The sequence below is a fragment of the Lissotriton vulgaris genome, unplaced genomic scaffold (assembly GCF_964263255.1).
Source record: "Lissotriton vulgaris unplaced genomic scaffold, aLisVul1.2 SCAFFOLD_328, whole genome shotgun sequence".
Lineage (NCBI taxonomy): Eukaryota > Metazoa > Chordata > Amphibia > Caudata > Salamandridae > Lissotriton > Lissotriton vulgaris.
Window position 1 is genome coordinate 1,250,177 of NW_028243607.1, and position 18,025 is coordinate 1,268,201.

General features: G+C 47.9%; 1 protein-coding gene across 1 annotated transcript in view; it reads right to left on the minus strand.

Moving 5' to 3' along the window:
* The window catches only part of LOC147668285 (E3 ubiquitin-protein ligase TRIM39-like), a 198,650-nt gene that overhangs the window by 160,332 nt on the left and 20,293 nt on the right, over positions 1-18,025 (minus strand). The window contains exon 2 of the mRNA XM_086948634.1: positions 2,820-2,915. Coding sequence (XP_086804760.1) covers positions 2,820-2,915 — 96 coding nt within the window. The remainder of the gene's footprint in view (positions 1-2,819; positions 2,916-18,025) is intronic.

Sequence of the window (18,025 nt, forward strand, 5' to 3'; positions counted from 1 at the left end):
TAGTTTTGTCTCCTGTTCTTGTAGCTTGGTCTCGATGTCCTCCATTTCGTTTAGCGATTCTGGTAATAGTGTTGTTAATGTCAGGATTGTCTTTTGGTGGGGTCCGGTGTAGTTGATATCTTGATCCCTCTAATGGAGTGTCTTCATTTGGGAGCGGCGTGGACTCTTCTCTTTGGATTTGTTCACATGACTTGTAGGCCTCTCTGTCCTTTCTGTCCCATTCTCAGATGTTGTCATTCCTATTTCAATTTCAATTTGTTCTTCTAGTCTTGTAGCTTGAGCATGATGTCCTCCATTTCGATTGTCGCCTCTGTTAATAGTATTGTTATTGACAGGATTGCCTTCTGATGGGGTCCGGTGTAGGTGACATCTTGCGACCTCTAATGATTCCTTTAAGGTCGGAAATACATTGTCGAACTTATCTAGCTCGCTGTTGGCTGCTTGTATCAGCACTATTCCAGTTTTGTACATAGTAATGCATAGTTCCGCTTTGCATCTTCTTGACGGTGAGATCATCATTTTTGTCCCATGTGGGATATTTTTTATAGCTTTTATGTTAAGCAGTTTTGTGAAGGTATTGCGCCATTTAGCCGTTTTATTTGTGAAGAATATCAGGTCATTCACTATAGTGCCTTTATCTATGCTAACGTAAGGGTCGGAGATCAGTGTGTCTGGGTTATTTCTCAAGAAGTTATGTTTGAATTTTTTGCTGCATTTTTGGATAACTTAGTTGGATATTTTATGGTCTGGGCATTCGGTCCAACTGACTCCAAGTAGTTTTCGTCCATGTTTGCTCCTTTTCGTTGGTCTTGAGGTGACTCCTCTCTATTTGACTGCGTGAATTCCTTCTTCAGTTGGTGTAGTAATTCTCTTAAACTTAATTACTGGCTAATGGTAATCATAATTATATCCAATATTATGACATTAGTATTTTATAATGATATCATGTGTTGAGACAAATAGGATTAGCTTAGAAATGGTGGTGAATTGTAGCAATCCTTGATATATTCCTGTTATAGATTTTACATCCCTGTGGTTTCATGTATATTCATTAGAATGTGCTCTCATCATACAGATTGAACAACTAGCTCCATTTCAAGGTGTCCGCCGATTTAGATGTTCTTCTGTAAGCTGCACCCTTTCTTTCTCTCTACTCTTGCCTTTGTCCTCTTTCCCTTTTCATCATCTGTTTGGGGTTGGCTCCTTCCTTCCCCTGAAAAATTCGTTAGTCCTCTTTCACTTGTTCCTGCCTCAGCATTGATGTCATTTTGAAGTCCTCTCTTTATACATCTGTTCTGTTTGGGGTCAGGGGTTGGCTCATTCCTTCCTGCCCCGGAAAAATTCCTTAGACCTCTTTCCCTTTCTCCCCGGTCGAGAAGGGATCTGATGTCGTTAGTGGCAGCGATCAGGGTGATTTCTGTGCTGTGGTTGGTGCGGAATCTGGATTGGAAGGGGTCCAGAAGATTGTTGAACTCTTTCTATGAGTTGGCAGTTGATGCCCTGTTCGAGGACTTTGGTGGGAAAGGGGAGCAGAGAGATCGGACGGTAGTGCCTGAGTTTGCTGGGGCCGGAAGAAGGTTTCTTGAAAAGGGGCTTGACTTCTTGACATATCAGGGGCCATAGACATTTGAACTCCTACAGAGGGTAAAGGGCACCAGAGGGGGTGCTGCGCATTTCTGGGGATTGTACATTGCAACCCTGCCAATGTACCTTTATTGAACTGTGTAGATTTTGTTTTATTGGGAGCTTAAAGGACTTTATTTCTTACTAAAAATAAGAGCAGGGCTAGACATAACATTATTGTGTCTGTTGGTTGACTGTTGAGTTCCGAGCGCTTGCCCCGCCCGCCCTCCACTTCCGTGAGAAACCTTTGACTGCTCGATATGACTAACCTGAGAATGAAGTGCAGAAAGGGATGTCCTTGGCTCAGTTTCGAGCCATAGTAAGACAGACCCCAGGACACTAGAGGCAAACAACCTCAACCAACATGCTCATTAGCCTTGATCGTAGTCTAGCAGTGCATGAACCCTGAGCCTTGTGCGCAGAGCTATGATATGGTGCACAGTGTTTTACAGCAATGAGCGCGTCACTCAGCTCTCACATAGGCGCACCCATATATACACAGAGATGCCTATGTAATTTCACTGATGTATAACTCCAGACCTATGAACAAAAGCTCACAGAAGCACACATGCATTTGCACACTCACAAATACCACCAGACTTTGCAATATACACATTTCGAGACAGGCAAGCACAAACCCACAGCCAGTATATCCAAACAAAAGCATACACATCCCTCAAACACACATGTACACATATGAGTCCCTGCCTCTGAATACTCCATGGCTCAAAATATATACATTCATACGAAGACACACAGAAACACTCATCCATGCCCACAAAACACACAAAGATAGAGATGCGCAGACATGCGTGCACTCCCATGAATAACATCATACATGAACACATACTTAGACACGTACACCTAAGCATCAACATGCATGCATACGCAAATGCGCACACACATACACACACTAGTACATACTCACAGCCAGATGCCACAACTGCGCTCACATACACTTCACACACCATGTAAGTTTATATAAGTACTATTTTAAGGTCAGAAAATAAATTCTTGTTTTTATTTATTTTAGGACGAGCCTTTGGCCTAATCAGCCATGATGTCCAAGCACAGTGACTCAAGTCAGTATATTTATCTGGTGGGGACCATGATCCAGTCTGAAGGGTGACGAATCAGACTCTGTGTGTCCACACAAAGACATGGGCACAGAGACAACACTCACTGGAGCCACTCACCCTCATGGTTTTATATTGTTCCTCTTTCTTGACTTTAGACTCCAGAAAATATTCCTCCTCTTTCTTCAGAAAATGCAGCCACTCTTGAAGTTTTACCTGCAGGGATAAGAGTGCAAGAAGTAAGTGTTGCTCTGTGGAGTGCGATCTTACTTACAAAAAAGAGTCACAACAGTACCTGCCCCATGTGCGCACAATGAATGTAGCAGTCATACATTAATAATGTGAGCACCACCCAAACATATCCAGATTGTAAGTACTAGTCGCACATATCAGGATTGTGAGCAGCAGCCCCAAGTACCACAGACAAGAATATAGACAACAGTGTCACTTCTTCAGTTCTGTTCTTGCCTAGAAGGACCTGAAATCCTGTTCCACACAAACTAGCTTCAACACTGGCACTAACTGCTACTAGATGAAGACACTGGGCTCGATTCACAAAGGAAAACTTAGACGTTTGGTCTATACTTAGACCAAACGTCTACGACCTTGGGAATTCACAAAGGGCTTTTACGAGTACTGTCTTTATGGTCGCGCTTGGGGTCAATGACAGGAGTCAGGCAGTTGTCTGCAGAGTCTGCAATAGAGCAGTTACAGCCCTTTACAAGGACTGAAGCAGGAATCAGACACCAGCCTTACGGGGTCTGCAACAGAAAAACAGGCAACACACTCATGAAGGGGTCTGTGACAAGAAACCTACCAGAACGAGACAGAAGACACCAGCCCTTTACAGGGTCTGCAGCAGGGATCAGACACCAACCTCATACAGGGCTAGAGCTGGAGACAGGCAGGATTAGTGAGAGAGCAGGCAGCACGCTGATGCAGAGTACGCAGCCAGGAGAGCAGGCACAGACCCCAAGAATGGAGTATGGCAGCAGTCAGATTGAGAGCGTGAACTGTAGGATCAAAGGTTTTGACGCAGTGTCCATGTGACAAACTGCTTCTGTTTTTCTATCCTGGCCCAGGAAATCTTCTCGTGCAGGAGCCCCGCACCACGAGCCCCCTGACGAGTGCTTTAAATTTGGCGTGTTCCTTCCTCTGCAGCAGAGTATGAGGCTGAGGTCCACCCATAGTGGTCCTGCTTTTAATCCGAATGGATCCCCCTCCCATGACCAGTTCATGACACTACTAAAGGTTTGTGGCAGCTGAGTAGAGTAGTGGGGTAGATGTTGCCTCAAAGTCAGATAGGAGAGTGACTGACACTACCTTCTGACTCCGTGTAGTATGTCATAAATGGGAGCTCGACAAAAATGGTTCAGCACACCATACAATGTATAATGACAGTATTAATGAGGTTAATAATATCAATAAGCCATGGTGTATTCTTTTCTTGTTTTATTCCAAATCTTCACATACAAGTAGCCAACGCGTTTCGTCCGAAGGACTTCTTCAGGGCGAATAATGATAAGATACTGTTTTGTGTTCTGGACTTTAACAGTAAGAAACAATCTCCAGCTACTGTGTTGGCACCAGTCTCCAGGAACTTGGATGGCAAATATCCTTGTGTTCTGTGATGGACTGGTCAAGTTTCTGTGATAGATATATTCCAGCAAAAAGAAAGGATGTCAAAATACACATCCATGAAAGGTGATGTCAATATTCACCTTCGCTGAAAAACGTGTCTCTGTTTCCTTCGGTCTCCTCGGTCGCCGTCTCGGAAAGGTAGTTCGAGGACTACCTTTCCGAGACGACGAAACGCGTTGGCTACTTGTATGTGAAGATTTGGAATAAAACAAGAAAAGAATACACCATGGCTTATTGATATTATTAACCTCATTAATACTGTCATTATACATTGTATGGTGTGCTGAACCATTTTTGTCGAATTGTACACAGTGCCTTTGGCATTGACTCTGGAGGCCTAGGGGTATATGGCCTCAGGTTCTTGGCACCCACAGATATAACCAGACCAAGATTTATTAGATTGAGTGCAGTCAAGTGTCTTACCCTGTACCCCTGTTCTAGCATCACAAATCATAAATGGGAGCTGTCTGTATGTACGTGCAGCATGCATATTGTGACACAGATCTGTATAGCGCTGTATTACCATGAGCAGGGCCTCACAGTGCTGTCAGGCTCAGGTACCTTCAGGCCCAGGTCTATAGGATGCAGTGCTTGTGGACATGTGAGGTGAGGTACCCATGTGTGGTGATGGGGGCCTTGGTGTGTGTGAAAGGCTTTCTGTTGTAGGGTGAATCAGGTACTAGCTGTAGTCTGTGCCAAAAGTCCCCCTCCCCACCATTCCCTGCTCCTCACATACCCCCGCCCCACCCTCTGTTATAATGTTTTTAAGGCCAAGTACAACATTTGTCTTGCCTTGAATATCTATCCTGATGGAAGGAGGGATTGTGTGTGGTTCACTCTCAAGTTCACTGGTTCCCTCCAAAGATCTGGGGGTTATTATGAATCTGGCTGGACAGTTGGATTGGAGCTAACTGTCCTAGGACAGGATCTACACTGTCCCCTTTTAACTGTATGGAGCTCTGCACAGCACTGAAGAGAACACTGAAGACCAGAGATGGGAATGATGGCCGCCTCCCTTCTACAGGAGGCGCTAGACCCCAGGACCGAGGAAGGACCTCTACTGAAGAGAACGCTGAAGACCAGAGACGGGAATGATGGCCGTCTCCCTTCTACAGAAGGCGCTGGACCCCAGGACCGAGGAAGGACCTCTACTGAAGAGAACGCTGAAGACCAGAGACGGGAATGATGGCCGTCTCCCTTCTACAGGAGGCGCTAGACCCCAGGACTGAGGAAGAAAGTCTGTTGCTGCTGAGGAAGGACCCAGGAGGTGGGCTGCCTTTTGTGGGGGGAGGTGGGGGGGGGTTGTCCAGATCACCCAGAGCCCAGTCCAGTGTTGAGCATCTTAAAGTGAGGAGGTCAGAGACTCTGAGGTTCCCAAGACCAGGAGCCTGTGATCGCAGCCCAGCCTGACGGTCATTCATCCTGTGACGGGTCCCCACAGCCAGCGACGTTCATGCAAAGCTACAGGAGATCTTCACTCTGTGCCCAGTGACGATGTAAGTCTCCCGTGCCTGGACCCTGCACTCCTCTGTGTGTCTGGTGAACCCTGCACTGCTGGGGAGTCATCTGTACCAATGTCCTTGTGGCCTTGTGCGCTTCACAATGCATTGCTGCAGCTCTTCTTCTGCACCTTCTGCCACGTCCGATGACCACCTGAGCTCCTGTGCTACACCCTGCAGTGCTGCACATCTCCTGCTGTGTCAAGAAGTATGTGAGCCTTTGTGCTACATCCTGCACTTCCCTTGGTGACTGATGAATCCTGCACTGCTGGGGAGTCATCTGCACCAAAGCCCTTGTGACCCTGTGCGCTTCACAATGCACCTCTGCTGTGTCTGTGCCCATGTGAGCCTGTGTGCTACACCCTGCTTTACTGCCTCTCATCTGCTGCATCCCATCAACACGTGATCGTTGTGTGCCACAGCCAAAAATATACATTGTATCCTCTTAAAGAGTTAACATGTGCATTGACTTGCGAATCTTGAACACCCACACACACACCAAGTGCTCCTCTGCAGCTTCTTCCTCTGTGGAACTGTCACTTGTGAATCAAAACACCCACATACACTCCCTTCACAGACTTCTCGTTGGGGCCAACGTGGTGCACTATGATTCATAAACATCCTCACACATACCTAGAGCTTTTTAGCAGCTTCCTCTATGAACTCTCCGGTGTGCCTTGTGATTTGCTGAACACCCATAGACATACCCTGTTCTTTTCTGCAGCCTCCTCAATGGCATACACAGGTAGGGAGACCAGATGGCTCCATGCCACGGGGAAACAACATTTCCGTGTGCTGGGACACAACATTTCCATTTCTTGCCTTTTCATTTAACATATCAGTGCATTCTGGGAGTTGTAGTCTTGGTTCATTTTACATGACCCTATTTCTTCAACACACCAGATAAATGGTGGTGGTGAACGTGGTGGTGGTGGTGGAGGATGTGGTGGTGGACGTGGTGTTGGTGGTGGTGGACGTGGTGGTGGTTGACGTGGTGGTGGTGGACATTGTGGTGGTGGACATGGTGGTGGACGTGGTGGTGGACGTGGTGGTGGACGTGGTGGTAGTGGACGTGGTGGTAGTGGACGTGGTTGTAGTGGACGTGGTGGTGGTGGTCGTGGTGGTGGTGGACGTCGTGGTGGTGGTGGACGTCGTGGTGGTGGTAGACTTGGTGGTGGACATGGTGGTGGACGTGGTGGTGGTGGACGTGCTGGTGGTGGATGTGGTGTTGGACATGGTGGTGGACTTGGTGGTCGTGGACATGTTGGTGGTGGACGTGGTGGATGTGGTGGTGGTGGACGTGGTGATGGTGGTGGACGTGGTGTTGGTGGACGTGGTGGTGGTAGACGTGGTGTTGGACGCGGTGGTGGTGGACGTGGTTGTGGTGGTGGATGTGGTGGTGGTGGACATGGTGGTGGTGGATGTGGTGGTGGCGGACTTGGTGGTGGTGGTAGGAGGGTGTTGGCAGAATGCGAAAGGAGAGGAGGATCCCGGAGGGGGCACAAGGGGCGGGCGTGTTTACGTGACCATCAATAGATAGTGTTGTGTACTGAGCACTAATCCAGTCGCTTCTATTTCCGTTTCTAAAGAATAAAGACAGCCATGGCGAGGCCTGTGCCCACCAGCCCCAGTAATAATTTCACAGTACTTCAAGCGGCTTCAATGTCCTCTTCTAGTGCATTGTTCCGTACACTCTGCGCCCTTATCTTCCGCATTGCATTAGCTGCAATTTTACATGGAACGGAGTGGAAATAAAAGTACTTTACCACATTGTTACTAGCATTCAAAGGAACAAGAGGCTTTCATGCACCAGATATGCAATTTTTAGGTCTCGACTATTCTATCCCGCAGGGATAAATAGACGAGAGTAATGTAGTTGAAACAAACTCTCTGACCAAGAGGATTCCAAGCCGGATTCCTCCCAATGCATGTTGTCTACTAAACCCAGATCTTTTGACTGGGTGTGAGTGTTTGATTGATTCAGATGCTCCGTCCATCACCACCCCCTTTTGTACCGCTTTTGGCCGCCATAAGTGTGGCAGGGTATGCTCAGACGTGAGTCCCTTGCTCACTTTGCCACTGGATTCAAGCAAGCCGGGCTGAAGACGGCTGGAATGCCAGAAACCGGTCCTCTGAAGCTTGTTTCCGGTCCAGGGAAGACATGGCTTGGCAGTTCGGGCTGGACTGTTCCCATGAGGCACAGGGTCAGACTGATTTGCATATAGCCATGTCTGAACTGGGGTGGCAGAGTGGGCTAAAGAACGGTGATGGATTAAACCCAGATCTTATGACTGGGTGTGAGTGGTTGATTGATTCAGATGCTCCGTCCATCACCACCCCCTTTTGTACCGCTTTTGGCCGCCATAAGTGTGGCAGGGTATGCTCAGACGTGAGTCCCTTGCTCACTTTGCCACTGGATTCAAGCAAGCCGGGCTGAAGACGGCTGGAATGCCAGAAACCGGTCCTCGGAAGCTTGTTTCCGGTCCAGGGAAGACATGGCTTGGCAGTTCGGGCTGGACTGTTCCCATGAGGCACAGGGTCAGACTGATTTGCATATAGCCATGTCTGAACTGGGGTGACAGAGTGGGCTAAAGAACGGTGATGGATTAAACCGAGATCTTTTGACTGGGTGTGAGTGTTTGATTGATTCAGATGCTCCGTCCATCACCACCCCCTTTTGTACCGTCTACTGAACCGTGACGCACCGCCAGGCGCGCGCTTGGCCTCACTCACACCCCATGCTGGTTCCCTCCCACTCGCTCGCTCCCCTGCTCTCCCGCCCCCCCCCCCCCCACCCGGCTTGAAAGGAAGCCTCGCACACCAACATTTGTCTCTCACGCACCCCCCACCCCCTTCCCCCACAGCAATGCCGAGCGAGCCACTTCACAGGCTCAGCAGGTCATAAACAGGACCATCTGCTTTTCTTCAGAGCCATGACGCCGCGGCCCGCCCCCCACCCCCCTCCCGCATTCACATCTGTTGCTCACTTTTAAATTTCTTTTTAGCCTCAAGGTCTTATCCTTTTCTGGAACCGGGGCACGTTGGAACTCGTGGCTTTTTCTTTAATCTCAAATCACTCCATTCCATATGAGGTTTTAGGATTATTTCAGACGCCCTACACCTCCCAACCACAACCCAGACTGTAATATTCAATGTCATGCCTTAGGCACTCCTCCCCCATGCTGATGCAACCCCCTCTCCCCTCATCAAAGCGCCTCGTTATGCCATCCTTTTCCGGAACCGGGGCACGTTGGAACTCGTGGCTTTTTCTTTAATCTCAAATCACTCCATTCCATATGAGGCTTTAGGATTATTTCAGACGCCCTACACCTCCCAACCACAGCCCAGACTGTAATATTCAATGTCGTGCCTTAGGCACTCATCCCTCATGCCGATGCAACCCCCTCTCCCCTCATCAAAGCGCCTTGTTAGGCCATTGACATGTTTTCAGTAAGTGCCTGCCCGATAAGGCTATTGAATGACCGGGCAAATTTGGAGTTACGGAGTGAGCGAACACCACGACACAGCCCGTCCATTCCACAGTCGTGATGGAAGAATGCATGTTTTAGAAATATGTTCATTGGGGACTTTGCATTACTACATACAGTGCATGTGGGTGATTACTGCGCCTTATGGCGTTTGAACGCCATTGCTCCAGCTTTAGAGACTGCGTGACTGGCAATGCAAGGTGAACCCTCTTAAGCCGAGAAAATACACAAATGCTAATACAAACGTGCACATGAGGTGCAGGCCTGGGTATGAGCCAACCCAGCTGGCTGACTGCTTAGAGTAAAATTAGCTCCATGGAGCTCTCCTGCAGATGTAACTAATTGGCCTTGAATTCTCAGGACCCACACTCCTGCCTCGAAGCCCGTTCTGTACCCTCCAAGCGACCCCAGATCGGACATGCCATTTGACTCTGGGTTATTTCTTTATTAATACAAGCGGGCCACCCCTTATGTTTCACCGCTTCCAATGCTCAGTAGTAGCAGCACGCGTAAAATATTTATACCCCCAGACCGCATGATGCACTTAATCTTTAACACTGAGCCCGCTTTTACATTCAGAACACGGGCGCACACATTTAACAATGCCACCCGTGCCCATCATCCTCGTCCCCCCACCCCTTGGCGCGACAAGCTTTGGCTCCTTCTTTACCCATTCCCTCCCTCCGTTGTCGTGCCTTATCTCCCCCGCCCTCCTTCCTGTTGTCCGTGCCTCCTCGCCCTCGCATGTCCACCCCCCCCCCATTGCAAATACGTGTTTCCCTCATGCTGACAAACACTGCTTTCCCTTGTATAGAATAGCATTACCATACTGGCTAAGCCGTGGCTTCTCTTTACTTTAAATTACACATCGCCAATAAAAAGAAGATGTCTGGTGCAAGTGAGATATTTATGACCTCAGCTGCCCTGTAAAATTGCCATCCTCTCCCCAACCATGCACATTAACCCTGGCGGCTTCCTTAATTCCCAACATCCTGCGAACCTCCCTCCTCACCCCATTGCCTCTTAATTGCATCCTCTGGGGGATCCCAGCCCTGCCTTTCCACTCTCTCGACCTCCCGTCTCCCCCACCCCGAGGGTCCCTCTACAAAGCCCTTTTCCTTTCTAGCCCTATGTGTACCCTTGCCCCCTTCCAAGCCCCACTGCACCCCTGTCCCCACCCTCTTGCCCTATTAAGATCTCACACCCCATCCCTGTACACTCTCTGCCTCTTTACCTTCGCCCCCTCTTTGCTGCCACGAGCCCTGGTTCCCTGCCCCTTCTCCCTCTCTTACTAACTCTATAATCCAACCCCTCTCCCATTCCCTACTCCGTGTAGCCCCCCTGTTCTCTTCATCCCCTTGGCTCTACTCCTATTTGGACCCTCTGCTTCTCCCCCACGTTCTCCCCGTTCCCTACCGGCTTTGAATTCCCTTCACCGTTATTAACCCCCATAGCCCCTCTTTACTCCTGCCTTTCCCCGCCACAACATATCTTCTGTTCCCCAAACAGTTCTAACCCCCATCTGGGTTCTCTCCTTTCCAGCCCTTCCTATGTCAGGCTCCACACCCTGCCCATCCGCCACAGCCCCGCCCAACCCCCCCTCCCCAGCCCCCCACCCCCAACCGGGCCCTGCAAAGCACTGCTCTACATTGATCTGTGTAGAATGAAAGAATACTGGGGAAATAACTAAGGGTGTTAATGCACCTACTGCAGAGTCTTCTGTTTATTCCACTGGTCATATATTTGAGAAATGCCCCTTCATCAGCAGGCTTCTTTTTATGCACAGCCTCCTGGAGGCCAAATAAAAAGTAATCCTTCTCTCCTCTCCAGCTCCTTGAAGACAAAACCTACTAAAACGTTTAAAGGCAGTGCATGGTGCTGTTGACTTTTCCACAATGTGGGGCGTAAATGCTTGGGGTGAGTTTTACTCAGCGAGCAAGCAAACCCGACTGACACCCAGACTGAAGGTACAGCCCAAATAATTTTACTTGTCTTTGTCAATTGTGACGGTGTGTCACAACTGCAGTACTACATAGTGAACTGAAACACCTGAAATACTCCTATGTCTCAGGTTTTCGCTTGCTTTTCTGGTGCACAAATTGTCCAGAGCTCTCTGCCTGTCAAAAGTTATGTGTTCAAATAATCTTGCTGCACATTTCTTTAGTCTTTAATATTTGATGGAATACATCATTTCAAGTACCATAAATACCAGGTGTGAGTGAGCACTGCTATTTATTTACTTATTTACAACCTGGGGGAAAAAACATTTCTTTCCCTAAAGCTCCTCATACAGGATCGCCCAACCTTCTAAGCACTGTATTATCTGAGACACAAAGTCATTGATATAAACCATAAAGTGCACTTTGACTGTCAAAGAATTGTGACAGAATAAGTGCTGCTAAAAAGCCAGTGGTGTTGTGGGAGAGTGAATCATGCAGCAGGAATGTGCCACCCCACCCTAGAAACCGTTTAGAGGCCCCATGCCGTCAGTCGATTTCACTAAAGCCCTAAAGGCTTAATGACTGTGTCCTGTGCTCGAGGCTTTACAGAGGCCAGCAACTGTTTGTTGAGTGTTCTACAGATCCCCTTCAAACCGTTGTGCCTAATCTCCCCCCGCCCTCCCTTCTGTTGTCGGTGCCTCCTCGCCGTCGTATGTCCACCCCCGCCCCCATTGCAAATACTTGTTTCCCTCGTGTTGACAAACACTGCTTTCCCTTGTGTAGAATAGCATTACCGCACTGGCTAAGCCGTGACTTCACTTTACTTTAAATTACACGTCGCCAATAAAAAGTCAAGTGAGATATTTATGACCTCAGCTGCCCTGTAAAATTGCCACCAGTACATCACATTCCCTGGGCCCACCCAGCCCACTCCCCATCTTCCCAACTGTCCGCCCCAAAAATCCTCGCCCCAACTATGCACATCAACCCTGACGGCTTCCTTAATTCCCAACCTCCTGCGAACCTCCCTCCTGACCCCATTGCCTCTTAATTGCGTCCTCAGGAGGATCCCAGCCCTGCATTTTCACTCTCTTGACCTTCCGTCTCCCCCACCCTGAGGGTCCCCTCCTCTCCAGCCTCTTCTCGAGTCCAGTCCAATTCGTTAACTCTACAAAGCCCTTTTCCTTTCTAGCCCAATGTGTACCCTTGCCCCCTTCAAAGCCCCACTGCACCCCTGTCCCCACCCTCTTGCCCTATCAAGATCTCACACCCCATCCCTTTACACTCTCTGCTTCTTTATCTTCTCCCCCCTCAAGCCCTGGTTCCCTGCCCCTTCTCCCTCTCTTACTAACTCTATAACCCAACCCCTCTCCCTCTTCCACTCCCTACCCCTATTGCCCTCACTCTATCTATCTATCTATCTATCTATATCTATCTATCGCCCTCACTCTATCTATCTATCGCCCTCACTCTATCTATCGCCCTCAATCTATCTATCGCCCTCACTCTTTCGCCCTCACTCTATCTTTCTATCGCCCTCACTCTATCCATTGCCCTCACTCTATCTATCTATCTATCTATCTATCTATCTATCTATCGCCCTCACTCTATCTACCTATCACCCTCACTCTATCTATCGCCCTCACTCTATCTATCTATTGCCCTCACTTTATATATCGCCCTCACTCTATCGCCCTCACTCTGTATCTATCTCCCTCTATCTCTCTATCTATCGCCCTCACTCTATCGCCCTCACTCTATCGCCATCACTCTATCGCCATCACTCTATCGCTAAAACTCTATCTATCTATCTATCTATCTATTGCCCTCACTCTGTCTATCTATCGCCCTCACTATCTATCTATCTATCTATCTATCTATCTATCTATCTATCTATCTATCTATCTATCTATCGCCCTCACTCTGTATCTATCTATCTATCTATCTCCGTCACTCTATCTATCTATCTCCGTCACTTTATCTATCTATCGCCCTCACTCTATCTATCTATCGCCCTCACTCTATCTATCTATCGCCCTCACTCTATCTATCTATCGCCCTCACTCTATCTATCGCCCTCACTCTATCTATCGCCCTCACTCTATCTATCTATCTATCTATCTATCTATCGCCCTCACTCTATCTATCACCCTCAATCTATCTATCTATCGCCCTCAATCTATCGTCCTCACTCTATCTATCGCCCTCACTCTATCTATCGCCCTCACTCACTCTATCTATCTATCTATCTATCTATCTATCTATCTATCACCCCCACTCTATCTATCTATCTATCTATCTATTGCCCTCACTCTATCTATCTATCGCCCTCACTCTATCTATCGCCCTCACTCTATCTATCTATCGCCCTCACTCTATCTATCTATCGCCCTCACTCCATCTATCGCCCTCACTCCATCTATCGCCCTCACTCTATCTATCTATCGCCCTCACTCTATCTATCTATCGCCCTCACTCCATCTATCGCCCTCACTCCATCTATCGCCCTCACTCCATCTATCGCCCTCACTCCATCTATCGCCCTCACTTCATCTATCGCCCTCACTCCATCTATCGCCCTCACTCTATCTATCTATCGCCCTCACTCTATCTATCTATCGCCCTCACTCCATCTATCGCCCTCACTCCATCTATCGCCCTCACTCCATCTATCGCCCTAACTCTATCTATCTATCGCCCTCACTCTATCTATCTATCGCCCTCACTCCATCTATCGCCCTCACTCCATCTATCGCCCTCACTCCATCTATCGCCCTCACTCCATCTATCGCCCTCACTCCATCTATCGCCCTCACTCTATCTGATGCCCTCACTCTATCTGATGCCCTCACTGTATCTATCTATCGCCCTCACTCTATCTATCTATCGCCCTCACTCACTCTATCGCCTTCACTCTATCGCCCTCACTTTATCTATTGCCCTCACTCTATCTATCTATCGCCCTCACTCACTCTATCACCCTCACTCTATCTATTGCCCTCACTCTATCTATCTATTGCCCTCACTCTATCTATTGCCCTCACTCTATCTATCTATCGCCCTCACTCTATCGCCCTCACTCACTCTATCACCCTCACTCTATCTATTGCCCTCACTCTATCTATTGCCCTCACTCTATCTATTGCCCTCACTCTATCTATTGCCCTCACTCTATCTATCTATCTATCGCCCTCACTCTATCTATCTATCTATCGCCCTCACTCACTCTATCACCCTCACTCCATCTATCACCCTCACTCTATCTATGGCCCTCACTCTATCTATGGCCCTCACTCTATTTATCAATCGCCCTCACTCTATCTATCTATCACCCACACATTATCTATCTATCACCCACACATTATCTATCTATCGCCCTCACTCTTATCTATCTATCGCCCTCACTCTTATCTATCTATCGGCCTCACTCTTATCTATCTATCGCCCTCACTCTATCACCCTCACTCTATCACCCTCACTCTATCACCCTCACTCTATCTATCTATCGCCCTCACTCTATCTATCACCCTCACTCTATCTGATGCCCTCACTCTATCTGATGCCCTCACTCTATCTGATGCCCTCACTCTATCTGATGCCCTCACTCTATCTATCTATCGCCCTCACTCTATCTATCTATCGCCCTCACTCACTCTATCGCCTTCACTCTATCGCCCTCACTTTATCTATTGCCCTCACTCTATCTATCTATCGCCCTCACTCACTCTATCACCCTCACTCTATCTATTGCCCTCACTCTATCCTCACTCTATCTATTGCCCTCACTCTATCTATTGCCCTCACTCTATCTATTGCCCTCACTCTATCTATCTATCGCCCTCACTCTATCTATCGCCCTCACTCACTCTATCACCCTCACTCTATCTATTGCCCTCACTCTATCTATTGCCCTCACTCTATCTATTGCCCTCACTCTATCTATCTATCTATCGCCCTCACTCTATCTATCTATCGCCTCACTCACTCTATCACCCTCACTCCATCTATCACCCTCACTCTATCTATGGCCCTCACTCTATCTATGGCCCTCACTCTATTTATCTATCGCCCTCACTCTATCTATCTATCACCCACACATTATCTATCTATCACCCACACATTATCTATCACCCACACATTATCTATCTATCACCCACACATTATCTATCTATCGCCCACACATTATCTATCTATCGCCCTCACTCTTATCTATCTATCGCCCTCACTCTTATCTATCGCCCTCACTCTTATCTATCTATCGCCCTCACTCTATCACCCTCACTCTATCACCCTCACTCTATCACCCTCACTCTATCACCCTCACTCTATCTATCTATCGCCCTCACTCTATCTATCTATCGCCCTCACTTTATCTATCGCCCTCACTCTATCTATCGCCCTCACTCTATCTATCGCCCTCACTCTATCTATCGCCCTCACTCTATCTATCGCCCTCACTCTATCGCCCTCACTCTATCTATCACCCTATCACCCTCACTCTATCTATAGCCCTCACTCTATCTATTGCCCTCACTCTATCTATCTGTTGCCCTCACTCTATCTATCTATCTATCTATCGCCCTCACTCTATCTATCTATCGCCCTCACTCTATCTATCTATTGCCCTCACTCACTCTATCGCCCTCACTCTATCTGTCGCCCTCACTCTATCTATCGCCCTCACTCTATCTATCGCCCTCACTCTATCTATCGCCCTCACTCTATCTATCGCCCTCACTCTATCTATCTATCTATCTATCGCCCTCACTCTGTATCTATCTATCTATCGCCATCACTCTGTCTCTATCTATCTATCTATCGCCATCACTCTGTATCTATCTATCTATCGCCCTCACTCTATCTATCGCCCTCACTCTATCTATCGCCCTCACTCTATCTATCGCCCTCACTCTATCTATCGCCCTCACTCTATCTATCGCCCTCACTCTATCTGATGCCCTCACTCTATCTGATGCCCTCACTCTATCTACCTATCTATTGCCCTCACTCTATCTATCTATCGCCCTTACTCACTCTATCGCCTTCACTCTATCGCCCTCACTCTATCTATCTATCGCCCTCACTCTATCTATCTCCCTCACTCTTATCTATCTATCGCCCTCACTCTATCTATCTATCGCCCTCACTCTATCTATCTCCCTCACTCTATCTATCTATCACCTTCACTCTATCGCCCTCACTCTATCTATCTATCTATCGCCCTCACTCTATCTATCGCCCTCACTCTATCTATCTATTGCCCTCACTCTATCTATCTCCCTCACTCTTATCTATCTATCGCCCTCACTCTATCTATCTATCTATTGCCCTCACTCTATCTATCTATCTATCTATCGCCCTCACTCTATCTATCACCCACACATTATCTATCTATCGCCCTCACTCTATCTATCGCCCTCACTCACTCTATCACCCTCACTCTATCTATTGCCCTCACTCTATCTATTGCCCTCACTCTATCTATTGCCCTCACTCTATCTATTGCCCTCACTCTATCTATCTATTGCCCTCACTCTATCTATCTATCTATTGCCCTCACTCTATCTATCTATCTATCGCCCTCACTCTATCTATCTATCGCCCTCACTCACTCTATCACCCTCACTCTATCTATGGCCCTCACTCTATCTAGTGCCCTCACTCTATTTATCTATCACCCACACATTATCTATCTATCACCCACACATTATCTATCTATCGCCCTCACTCTTATCTATCTATCTCCCTCACTCTTATCTATCTATCGCCCTCACTCTATCTATCGCCCTCATTCTATCTATCGCCCTCACTCTATCTATCGCCCTCACTCTATCTATCGCCCTCACTCTATCTATCGCCCTCACTCTATCTATCTATCGCCCTCACTCTATCTATCTATCGCCCTCACTCTATCTATCTATCGCCCTCACTCTATCTATCTATCGCCCTCACTCTATCTATCTATCGCCCTCACTCTATCTATCTATCGCCCTCACTCTATCACCCTCACTCTATCTATCGCCCTCACTCTATCTATCGCCCTCACTCTATCTATCGCCCTCACTCTATCTATCGCCCTCACTCTATCTATCTATCGCCCTCACTCTATCGCCCTCACTCTATCGCCCTCACTCTATCGCCCTCACTCTATCGCCCTCACTCTATCGCCCTCACTCTATCGCCCTCACTCTATCGCCCTCACTCTATCGCCCTCACTCTATCACCCTCACTCTATCACCCTCACTCTATCACCCTCACTCTATCACCCTCACTCTATCACCCTCACTCTATTACCCTCACTCTATCACCCTCACTCTATCTATTGCCCTCACTCACTCTATCTATTGCCCTCACTCACTCTATCGCCCTCACTCTATCTATCTATCGCCCTCACTCCATCTATCGCCCTCACTCCATCTATCGCCCTCACTCCATCTATCGCCCTCACTCCATCTATCGCCCTCACTCTATCTGATGCCCTCACTCTATCTGATGCCCTCACTCTATCTATCTATCGCCCTCACTCTATCTATCTATCGCCCTCACTCACTCTATCGCCTTCACTCTATCGCCCTCACTTTATCTATTGCCCTCACTCTATCTATCTATCGCCCTCACTCACTCTATCACCCTCACTCTATCTATTGCCCTCACTCTATCTATCTATTGCCCTCACTCTATCTATTGCCCTCACTCTATCTATCTATTGCCCTCACTCTATCGCCCTCACTCACTCTATCACCCTCACTCTATCTATT